Raw genomic sequence first — 12381 nt, 5'->3', positions numbered from 1 at the left:
TTGATTATGAAATTAAATGATATAATATAATGAGAGTGATTCGTTTTTGTCAAGGAAATAAAGTTCAAACACACACAAAAAGAAACTTCTTAGGAAAAAATATATTTATATTAAACAGCCTTGTAAACTATTGCGTCTTCATCCACTTCAGTTAAATAATCATGCACAACTGGTCTTGGAGATGGTTTCCAATCTCGCATCTTTGGCTCATTACTGAAATATCAAAATACATTCATATGGTTACATCAGTTTATGTATATAGCACGTACTGTAGCAAGCGTTTAAGTGAATAGTTCGCACACCTATTTATCTATTGATGACCATATATATCTAATACTATATCTACGGTATATCTTACAAGCTGTCTTATCTAAAATATATGGCACTTACGGCAAAACATAAACCTTCTTCAACTTATTTCTTAAGCACCAGTATAAGTTGATTTTTTATAGTTTCAAATACTTGAAGCTTAATATATAACTTCGTAATAGTATCAGTAACAACTTTACTCAAGTTCATAAAATTTTATGGTGCAGTGGAATCGAATCTATAGGATCACTAATACCATTACTATTTGATTAACTAGCTGAATATCTTTCAGGCCGCTAGTTAATCGGCGCTGTTTAGTTAAAAGGCTAGGCTGTTAATTGAACGGCTAATTAAGCCAGCTGGCTGCGAAATATACATAAAGTATACTAACTACTAGTTCAGTCAATAGGACCCTATTTTGTATGAGCAATTCACTCACCTCTTGGGACTATCTTCAACAATAATTTTGATATCAGGTGAAATAGATTGCGTGGTATCTATATCTTCATTTGAGTTATTTTCCTCATTTTTCGAATTAATATCATTAATTGGTTCAAATTGCCGCATAATAATTTCTGACGATCCGCTATGCCATATCGTCGTCGAGAATATTGGATTCGGCGTTATAGATATCCGACGTGTGGGCGCTGTTGTGAATTTGTAGTACAGCGTCTGTAATCAAAAGTACATATAAAAGATAGCTTTTATATAGATAAAGGATATTTATTTAATATAACTTATATATATATATATATATATATACGTAAGTAAAACACTGTAAATCAACATAAAAAAAATATCTTTTTAATTTCGAAAACAGACAGGAGGGTTAATGCATTTTGTCTCGAAATATGATTGTTTAACGTTCATAATTATATTGTGCAATATCTGTTTTCGAAGTTTTCGCACATATTTTTTACATACAAGGTAGTAGGTAAACATCGTTCTGTGCTTAGCACCTCTTAAAATAATTATTTTTTCAGAATATTAATCGCTGATAAGGGTTGTATGAAGAAATATCTTTAGTAAAAAAATACATAGTCGACGAAATTTGGGTAACAAGATTAAATTATAAATTATAATCTCAGCATTTAAATTCATTATTTATGACTTAATAACTAATACACTGCAAAATAAGTATTCGTACCAAAATAGCAGTGGCCTAGTGGCTTCAGTATGGGACTTTCATTCGAAGGTCGAAGGTTCGAGCCCTAGCTGTGAACCAATTCATTTCTGATGTGTGCATTTAACACTCTTTCGTAAGGTGAAAGAAAATAACATAAGGAAACCTTAGACCTAAAAACTCAACGGCTCGTGTCAGGCACAGAAGACTAATCACTTGCTTATTAAAAACAAATGATGATAAAGCAGTAATGTAAGGTCCAGACTTAAAAGGCTTATTTATCAACAGGACATTTGTCGTAGTATAAAATCGTATGGATATAACATCTCACATCACGTGTGTTATATATGTAACTTACCTCTTTAATAACAGGTTCTTTTCTTCTGCTTTCTGAATATTTCGTTAATTTCTCTGCATATATACGGTTATCCTGTCCTTTTGACCACTTCTGTGATAACGGCTCGTCTTTATTGACGTAATCTTGGTAATCACTTGTTAAATTATATGAACTGTCTGCAAACATATATTTAACTTTATTGTCTTTGATTTACGCTTCGAACGTCGATAATAAAATTTAATGAAAGTGGGTTAATTGTTGTAATAGGTGGAGGCTGGATTGCATGGGTTATTGCAAGACTGCGCGTGCCACATGATAAAAAATAAAACTGTGTGTGTGGTTTGTTGCGGTGATGTGTGTGTTTAAAATTTTATTTATTTTAAAATTAATATTTATTTTTATGGTTGCAACTAAACTCTTAATATAATATTCAGGATGATATTTTAACTAACATAACGTAACCAATTGTAAAGTCTGGTTAATGATCGACATTAAACCATCAGAAATTTATTTTTAGGACTATTCTTTAAAACTTAAAAAAAGCTTCTAACGCTTCAAGCCGACTTCCAAAAACCGGTAGGAGGGGTTTTGACTCACTTTCTGTATCTCCCATTCGTCGGTTTTTATTTGATATCAAGTCTGGCTGGTCATAGAACTGTCCGCGGCGCATATAAACTCGAACATCGGTTTCTGAAAAGTTTAAGAAAATTATTGAATTAGAAAGCTATTATTTTATTATTACATTAACGGGTGTGAGGTCGGATCTTTTATTATAACTGGTGTCACCACTTTGTAGTCTGTTTTATTTCACACATTTGCAAATTCTATGAAATATGATTTTTTAGACACGCACTAGGCTTCGAGTGTCATTTATCTCCAGCAACAGATGGAAATGTATGAATGGAAGATCATATACGTACGTGTTAATGTAACGAACTCTGCCATACAGTAGTTGTAACCATAGGCAACGCCTGCAAGCACTGCTATCGTCAGCCCACAGCATACAGCCACCATCAACCAACAGGATAAGAAGAATGTTAATATTCTGAAAGCCCAGACGTATTTGTTTATAATACACATGTCAGGTCCTCAGTTGCCCTCAGACCTAACAATAACTTTGTTACCGTCCATACAATGGCGCAATCTTTAATACCTCCATAACGATTGAATATATCTTAGTACTAAATTTATATATAGACCGAAAGGGAAGTTCCGTGACTCTTATCACTGTCAGGTCGGTCCGAAATCACCTGGGTAAGATCGAGAAGTAACATATACCTTTAATGGCTGGAATAACTTTATTAGGGCGTTTCAGGCCGCCTATATTTGTGAATTCTAGTTGTAGATTGAAGATGTCGCTACATGTGACATAGCAAGTTATTTTACAAATTATGTTACCTCTGAAATAAGTCCAAAGACCAGGCAAAACAACCGCAAATGTAGCACATCACCAAATATAAAATCGAATAACACAACCTTTCATGACAGCTTATTAGATTTAGATACTGTTTATCTGAAAATTGAACACAGGTCAATGATATACCATTGTTGCTGGTTTATAAAAAAATGTTTATATTTTGTGGCCCAAGGCGACATATTTAGCTATAGTTTTATTCACTTCACAGATGTCACTATGACTGTTATGAAAATACTTTTTATGTCTTTAAGGTAGACGTAAGATGTAATGCCTTTTCCACCGTGAAAGGCATATTAAAGACAACATGTGTTAAGTCACCGGTATAATGGACGACTATGTATTCAATTGTAGTGAAGTGTGTTTATGTAATAAAACAAGCTGCAGTTACACATTCTTGGAAAGGCTCTGATCAAAGTGTTCCTTTGATATTAAACTACTACAGTTTGATTAAATTGCATTGAATAATACGTACGGAAGTAAAAAAGTGAGGCGGATTTTCAAAGTTAGCAGTTTTTTTTGTTTTTCATTCAAAAAAAGCTGAAGCCGGTTGTTAAAGCACCCCATTTCATTAATTCAGAATCACGCACAAAGTTAATAACAGTAAAGTGAACGGATCATAACCAATATTTGCAATATGAAGAGCAAGAACGTAAATAGTACATATATTCAAACATATAAGAATATAACACCCGAAATTTATTGAAGAATCTCAAGAAGTTTGTTCAAAAGGTCCGCCAAAGCCTAATATTATGGCAATCTATGAGCGATAGCAATGTTTATGTAATAAATCATCGTAGGATATTGAATTACTTTGTTTTTCAGTATGTTTGTTTATTTTCACTAGGATGTTTGACTCGGAGGCCAAAGTTAAGTAAGTCGGAGTAAATAGAAGGTTTTCCTTATAAAATAATATACAGACTAGATTACAAGAAAATACGAAAAGCCGGAAAATACAGACTCGCTTGATAATGTTTATATAAATACTACAATGTAGAACATTTTAAACGTATACAAGAAGAAGATGAGAATGTCCCTGATCTAATATTATTTTAATATAATTTTAAACTTCGTTAAAAGTTATTTTCTAGAACATGGATAAGTCCATTGGGAATTGTTAATATCATCATACTTTTATATTAGAAATATACATATTAGAAAATCACACTAGCTTTAGCAACCTTATATATAAATCAATTATTTATCAATATAGTAAAAACACTTTATTTTTTGATTACAAAAAATAAAACACTAAATGGGCTACACGAATTCTAATTTACAACATTGACTAATAATAGGTAATCCAGTGACGCTGCAACCCTATATCTTGGCTTACACTCGTGTCTTTATCTTTCTCATATATATCGAGTAGACGATCATCCTTGTGTACCTGACACGTCCTTGAGGTTTCGGTTTAAGACATGCCAGTTTGCCATGCAATCTTTGCTTTCAATCTAGGAGCTAATTGCGAATATAGAAAGACGTATGCAATTTTATTTATTTATTCACACTTCGTTATCTTATAAAAAAATACATATAAAATAACAGGTTACATAAGTAATTAGGCAACGGGCGGCCTTATTATTATTTATTACTTAAGATCTCACGTGGAACATGGTGTAATGGTTGCAGCTTACAAACGTTGTGTAAAACAAAAACTTGACTGTTGACACTTGAAAACAGTGGCGGAAAGTTTATAGCCAGTTCTTCTCTTCCATTCTACGCGCTTGATTTGAGAATTGGCAGTAAAAGTCAAATTTCTGTTTTTGACTTTCTTAAGTGTACATTGTGTTACCTATGCGAATAAATGTATCGCTAACAAGCGATTTCTTCCAGGCAACCCTAAATGGAATAATAAAATAAAGACCTACAGAGGGTAAAGTACAGAAGTGCATAACAATAACAAAAAATAACATGCAACACTAAATATAACTGATATAAAGTAAAATCTAAAGAAAAAATACTAATAATATGTATAAACAAAAATGTACAGATTAATCCAAGGGTTAACTGAGTCACAATTAATATATATAATGCAATGTTGAACAGCCGTGACGCTAGCTGTGAACTAGTAGTAGCAGGTGCAGTAGTTTGCGTAAAGTACTGGCTTATTAAGGCGGTCTAGCTTACCTTCCACCTAATTGTAACTATGCATTATATATTTTCTTGAATGTAATCAGAAGATGCACACGAGTATTAAGAAAAATGATCGAACAGATCCCAAAATGATTGCTCGCTGGGAGTTTGAAATCAGAAAGTGAAGCTTAGCTATTAACCTCGTACATAATATAGTAGCGATTTTCAGTGAATTGGAACGGAAATCGTAAGCGGAATCGTACTTCAATTGGTTGTGTATTATGTATGAGGTATAACTCCACTTTTGCGCACTCTTTTTTAATTCAAAAGCGACTACATTTTTCAGTGATAAATTCTATATTTGAACGAGCGCTATATATGAAATTCTTAGAAAACGTACGTTCTCATTTTCATTTTAAATTACAAAAAGAGAAATCAGTACACGAGCCTCGACTTATTCCGTATTATCTCCAAACGCGTATTTTCGAAGGAGAAACGCAAATTGTATGGACTTTTAACATTCCCACACACCTTAGAAACCAAATTATTAGTACATTGTATTTGTTAATACTTAATCTTTGGTATAGATGGGTATTTATTTAACAACATTTTAATAATTTTTTTAAAAGCCGTAGTTTAACAATAAATTAGTCAACAAGTCTATCGTTAGCCAAGTTGCTTAAGCGTGTGACTCTTAACCCTGAGGTCATGAGTGCCAATATTGGATATAGATTCTCTTTTACTTCGTTTTATCTACGCTTATAATATTAGCCGGTACAAAGAAACGTGAAGAAACCATTCCGATAAACGACAGCGTGTGTGATGAACCAAATGCTGGTGGCATACTTGCCTATCAATAAAATAAAGGATTTTTACCTAACCAGGAGCGCGAATGTCAGTGCTTCGTACGTTCGAAACCCACCTCATACATTTGCTGCCAGTTCTCAAATCAAGCGGAGAATGGATGAGAAGAACTGGCAATAAACACTCCGTCATTCTTTTAAACCCGCAAGGTTTTATTTTGCAAAATGTTTGTAAACACCTACTACCCTGGCGTGTGTTAAGCACAGAAGGCTTGATAAGAAAAAAGTAGAACCTGGTACGACTGATTAGGCAAATAAAATACATGGGACCGTTTTACCTAACACAACTTTCGCAGTCGTGAGAACTCATAATCCTATAGTGATCCTTTTATCAAAATTTATTCATTAGCATAAAGCTGAATCAATAGAAAAACAAGTAGCTCTAAATTCATAAACCCCTAAAGTTCCCTTATTCAGTAAAACTAAATCCGTCAAATTACTTTTAATATTGTACTATCACGGTCTCGTCTCTTTCCAACACAGCGTAAAAAGAATTTGAAAGAAAAGGACGGATGATCACTTAAATATTGACCGTGGAGGTACACGATTCATTTAATTTTATATCAATAAATGAAAACTACAATGTACACGACTAAACTTTACATAATTTATATTTAGATTTAATTTTAATCACTAATTATTTTTTTGCAATGTAAATAATTCAGTAAAAGAATTCAGAAGATAAATCAAGTAGATTTAATACCATAGACAAATAGAGTAAAGTATGTATGTAAAGATGGCCGGGGAAAGCAAAAAATAGGAAATTGTGCCATGACTTGGAGGAGGCTTTTCCCTATATATAAATATATCATTTTTATTCTCAAACTTTACTGTTAATATCTCGTGTTGTATTAAAAAAAAATCAATGGCCCTACAACCTTTTTTTAGGTCTAGGCCTCAGATTTCTGTATGTGTTTCATGATCATTTGTGAATTGAATAGGCCTTCTGTGCCTGACACACACCGTCGACTTTTTGGATCTAAGGCAAGCCGGTTTCCTCACGATGTTTTCCTTCACCGTTCGAACTAATGTTAAATGTGCACATAGAAAGAAAATCCATTGGTGCACAGCCGGGGATCGAACCTACAACTTAAGGGATGAGAGTCGCACGCTGAAGCCACTAGGCCAACACTGCTCTGGAATAAAATTAAGTTATATTTGGTTTACTTTAGCTCAGAATAGCTTCATGATCCTGTTAGACCATTGCACACGCGCCAAAGACAAGTGAACACAATTTTTTATAGGGCTATATTGTAGAAATTTTATTATTATTAACTTTTTATTATTATTGTAAATTAACCTTTGACCAGTCCAAAGGTTAACCTGAGATTTCAACACGTAATTTTTATATATTCAATTCAAACCGTTGTGCATATAATGGATCTTTCTCGCTTATAAGTGAAGGGAAACTGGTGTCTTAAACTAACAAATCGACGTCGAGTGCCACCTACTTGTCTGGTCATCTACTTGTGTAAAGGAATAACTATAAATAAGACGTCGTGAAATATAAGGTTAATAACACTTATAAAACGTTGTTAGGTTTTGTATTTTAGATAGTCATTATTTTCTAGAGTAAACAAACAAAAACAATGCATCATTTGCCGTCGTAAAATAACGAAAATGTGTTCAGAATATCCCAAATAGCTCATTTTGTATGCACTATCCATACAAAGCATAGATCCCTTTACGTGAACATTGTATCAACTATTAATATTTACCATATATGATTCTCTCTATAACTCCATGGGCGTTGCTATAAAGGTTTCATTAACAAAAACATTTTGGTTTGGAGACATATAATGTCACGCAAAATAGTGAGTTACGCCCATCTTAGGGTAAGGCTTAGTTCAGACAGCGCTGAGTATGACTTCTGTTAATCAAGTAAGGTTCTGGACATACGCGAGCCATAATTAGCGCTAAATCTCACTGTCAGAAGTAATGAAAAACAGAAACTTGAAAATGTTTTACAAGAGAACAATCTTTGATGCCTGTATATGACCGTGCCTAATATACGCATGTCGAACCTGGTCACTCACTGATACTGATGAACTAAGAGTATGTAATTGTATTCTAGGTTTGAAATTGAAAGATAGAGTAAAACTAGAAGAATTAAAGGACATGGCAAAGGTTTGAAATGTTGTTCCTTCTAGTAAAATATTGAAATGGACAGGACACATTATTAGAGGAGACAAAGAGGACGAGAAAAGCGACGGATTGACTTCCTCGCTATGACAAAAGAAAACGAGGAAGACAAATAAAAATTTGGGACGATAATATAAGAAGAGCAGCTGGTCCTATGTGACGACGTAAAGCTAGACACCGAGAAGAGTGGAGCTCTTAAAGGAGTTAGCCTATGTCCAAGGACAAGCTGTAAATCAGAAATTTACCGGCTTACTTACTTACTTACTCACGTTTTATGTACTAGTATTTATTATTATAATTATTTAATAAAGGCTATAATTATTACTATCTAAAAAAAATATGGGCATTTAAATCGATGGTCCATATTGGAAAGTTTAACCACATATAGATTTATATTTGTATGTGGATAACACGGTAAAACATCGTGAGGAACCCGACATGTCTTAAACCGAAACCGACGACATGCATCAAACACTGAAGGATTCAGTTACTAGTTTATAAAAAAAAATATCGAAACAACGGATGCAATCTGACTCCAATACCTATATAGTAGTTATTTATTTAATTATCGTCGCAATAAAACAATATACATTGAAATGACTTACCATTAGAAGAAAATAGGTTAAATATTTTAATATTATAAAATATATTGTCAGCAACCTATGATGTAAATTCAGAATTGCCTTGTCATATTCATGACAAGAATGTCATGTCTCGTTTAATGTCGAATACAGACTAAATAATCTGTCATTACATTACCGGACCGTCCTTAGATAACATTTATAACTTCAGATCGTGTTCGCATAAATATCTATTGAAATAACTTCGTATCTGTTCTCGTTAACGGGTGCTATCTAAGATGACCGGATGGACTTGAATGTAGTCGAAGAAATAATTTTTTTTTAAATTTATTTTCTATGTATTTTCTCCCATATAACATTTACAACCGTGAATTACCTTATTGTTACTAATGTAAGAGAGTGTTTCTATTTCGCCAAGCCCACTACTAATAGAGGCTCTGTTCGCGCTAAATCGGTGTCAATCAGAGAAGGATGACAATTGTCGATTTGACTTTGACACACGAACCGGAGATGGGAGGTTGTGTCCCGGCGTACAGGCGCAAGGGAGTAAAATTTTAACCGCTGTCGCGTGCGCACTAAATATATACCGCAAACCACTTTTTAATTTTTTTATGAAGATATTATTCCACGTTGTGGAGCATGGTAATGGTAGCTAGTATATTGAATATAAATTTTTTTGAGCCGCATACTTCACTTCGGACCACATTAACCCTATGGCTCGTGTCTAGGCTACAACTGAGCGTAGCGATGATTGTTTGGGGCCACCAGAGAGTCCTATACAGTGCCTGATTAGGGATGTGCTGGGGCTCCCTTTGACGAGTGTGTCTGATTTGGGACAGCTGCATTTGGGACGTAAGATCTGGTGGGCGACTGGCATTTCCTAGCACCGTTCCTGTAGTTGTTCATTGGAAATCTTCGCAGGTCACAAATTTTCCAGGATATTTCTTAGGTAATGGTTAACTGGAAAAAGGAAGGAATCGTTGCGTGGTTCCCATCCATAAATCAAAACACTCTAGGTTGTTAAATCTAAACATTCAACGCAGCAGCGTTGGAGCGAAAGATTTGAAAGTAAAGTACTCGGCGATTAAAGGAAGTGGCGGTCTAAAAGTTGTTTAAAGATTTTAAATTTTTACTTTCCTGATTCCAAAAGTTAGCAAAATGAAGAAATATTGATATTTCGGTTATAACTAGGCAGTATTACTATAAAAAGCAGTGTGTTCATTTCTATACGAAATTGCTGTTCAATCATGTCCAAATGATTTAGAATGCTACACGAAAGTTTGAGATTATTTTATTGGCAATAATTGATGGATATGCAAAATTTTGTTTGACGAATCAAAGTGAAAGCGCTGCTGTATTATTTTGTCTTTTGTGTTACATTCTTAAGCTCTGGACGAACAAACATATGCCGTGACACAGATATAATTAGATGCTGGAGAAACATCTGTGTTTTTAGTATTATATTTAATAGAAGTCGTTCAGCGATGCCCGATAATTCCACGCATCCCACGATGCACAAAATTTATTCAACTATGAAAGGGAAAAATTTGCTTAAAAATAAATGAAATGTCAAAATCACCTAAATGAATCGCCTTTATCACTTTTTAACTGCAAGATTTTTGACCTATATACGTAATATTGTTATTGGTTTCAATAGTAAAACAGGTGTAGAATGTATAAAGAATACGTCAAATACAAGCAGCAGCTATTCGTGCCAAGAATTCTTAAAAAAACTGGTTTGTCACTATCTTTAAATTTTTTAAGCCACTTTGATGTATTGATGTTTTAATATGTTTCAAAATTACTCTTTTAATCCTTTGTTATTTGGATTCATGAGGTACCTTCGGGTATAGTGGTTTCTACGTGGAGTACATATAGTGTGCCTTGGACTATTATTACCTTTTATTTCTGATTAATTTAATAGGTGCAAAAATGTAACTGTTCTAACTCACTAATAAGTAAGTGGTAATAAAATGTTAATTGTGATGAAACAAAGATATGCCAAAGAGAAATACAAATAATAATTTGGAAGAAAACACATTTTATATACGCGACAAATTATCAAAAGTTTATTTATTTTATAAAAATGGCATGACTTTTTAAACTAGAATGACTCTGCTACATGATGATATTTTTTAAATAATGATAATTTAAAAAAAACGCTGTTTATGGTAAATTTACATAAGCAAAAGTATTTTAGATTATTTTTGAATTTAAAGTTTAATATCTATTTTGATTTCGATTCAGAGTTCAGACCTAACAGGAACCATTACTGTATGTCAAAATTGAACACATTTTTATACGGCTCTAATATTTAGCGGTAATTCTGGACTGTGAATTTTACTTTGTCTACTGTACTTGCGTACTTATATATACTGTATTTCAGAGCTTTGTATTTCAGCTTTCAGTAAACTGTGCTTCAGTCACTCCTTGCTCGCTTTGTAGAGCGGACTCGTGTTCGCTGTGATTCTTGACTTTTCGTGTATTATAAAACTTTTGCTTGTGATAATTAGTATTTACTGTTTTTAAGTGAATTGGACGGAATAGTCGCTAGAAGGATTAATCAAAATATAAGGGGGTGAGATGTTATTGAATAAATATATCTAAATAGAGAATTATAATTATATCGTATATTTTTTAGTTTTCTTCCGTATTATTTCAGTAAATAATTTGTTAAAATTTAAAATACACTTTTGTTCTAAACATATTACTATTGAAATATTTAAAATACTACATTTTTTAAATTGACAAAATATTTAAGTTTGAAATATAATTTACATCTCATAAATTTCCAAAGGCAAAATAAAAACAAGTGAAATTGCCCTGCACAGAACCGTTGCTCTATCCTCTTCACTTGGTGATGAAGAAACTTTGGTTTCTTTGTTAAAAATATTTTTATTTATCATGCATCTATTAAAATTAATATACGTTTTATTTGTCGCTCGTTTATCAATGCCTGGTTATAAAATAATATAATAACATCTTTTATACGAAATAATGAAGCAGAAAAATATTTATACACATTATCCGACCTAAAACTTTGAAACCTCTAAAATATTCTTCGAAAGTCATCAATCATCTAGAGTTCATACAAGACCCACGAAAATTTTTGTATTGATTATAAATAGATTTTGGTATTTCCTAAATCTCATTGTGCCATTTATCAGTAAAATGCTTCAAATATATTTGAGGCTTATGGAAAATGTCGATCTCTGCAATTAACAAGCACTTATAAATTCAATTGCTCTTGACATGCCGTTAAATTTAATATATAATTCGTGTTATCATTTACCCAAAAAGCTTCATTAGTTGAAAAAATGAACATTATTAAAGAGCAAAGTGTCGTGGGAGTGTAAAGACAAATTATTTAAAAGCTATTTTAGGGTTATTGAACGCTTATTGACAATAGTTATTACTCGTTTATTAATGTCAGATTATAGAGATTATAATTGATTAATATATTATTAAAAACAAGAGCAGTGTTCGCATAGGTCGTAGGTTCTATCCCCCGGCTGTCATTAAATGGATTGTCTGTC

At 32.8% G+C, this 12381-nt stretch overlaps 1 protein-coding gene across 1 annotated transcript; it reads right to left on the bottom strand.

Moving 5' to 3' along the window:
- Positions 1-77: 77 nt before the first annotated feature.
- LOC123709997 lies at positions 78-8971 on the bottom strand. The gene is made up of 7 exons (XM_045661650.1): positions 8870-8971; positions 3168-3282; positions 2690-2814; positions 2367-2459; positions 1791-1945; positions 749-981; positions 78-213 (listed from the first exon to the last, which is right to left on the bottom strand). Exons 2-7 carry the CDS (start codon positions 3215-3217, stop codon positions 111-113), a joined length of 759 nt encoding a protein of 252 aa, XP_045517606.1. The 5' UTR covers positions 3218-3282; positions 8870-8971; the 3' UTR covers positions 78-110.
- Positions 8972-12381: the final 3410 nt, after the last annotated feature.

Source organism: Pieris brassicae, chromosome 5 (assembly GCF_905147105.1).
Source record: "Pieris brassicae chromosome 5, ilPieBrab1.1, whole genome shotgun sequence".
NCBI classification, from domain to species: Eukaryota; Metazoa; Arthropoda; class Insecta; order Lepidoptera; family Pieridae; genus Pieris; species Pieris brassicae.
Note: the sequence above shows the minus strand (reverse complement) of the source record. Positions and strands in the feature narration are given on the sequence as shown.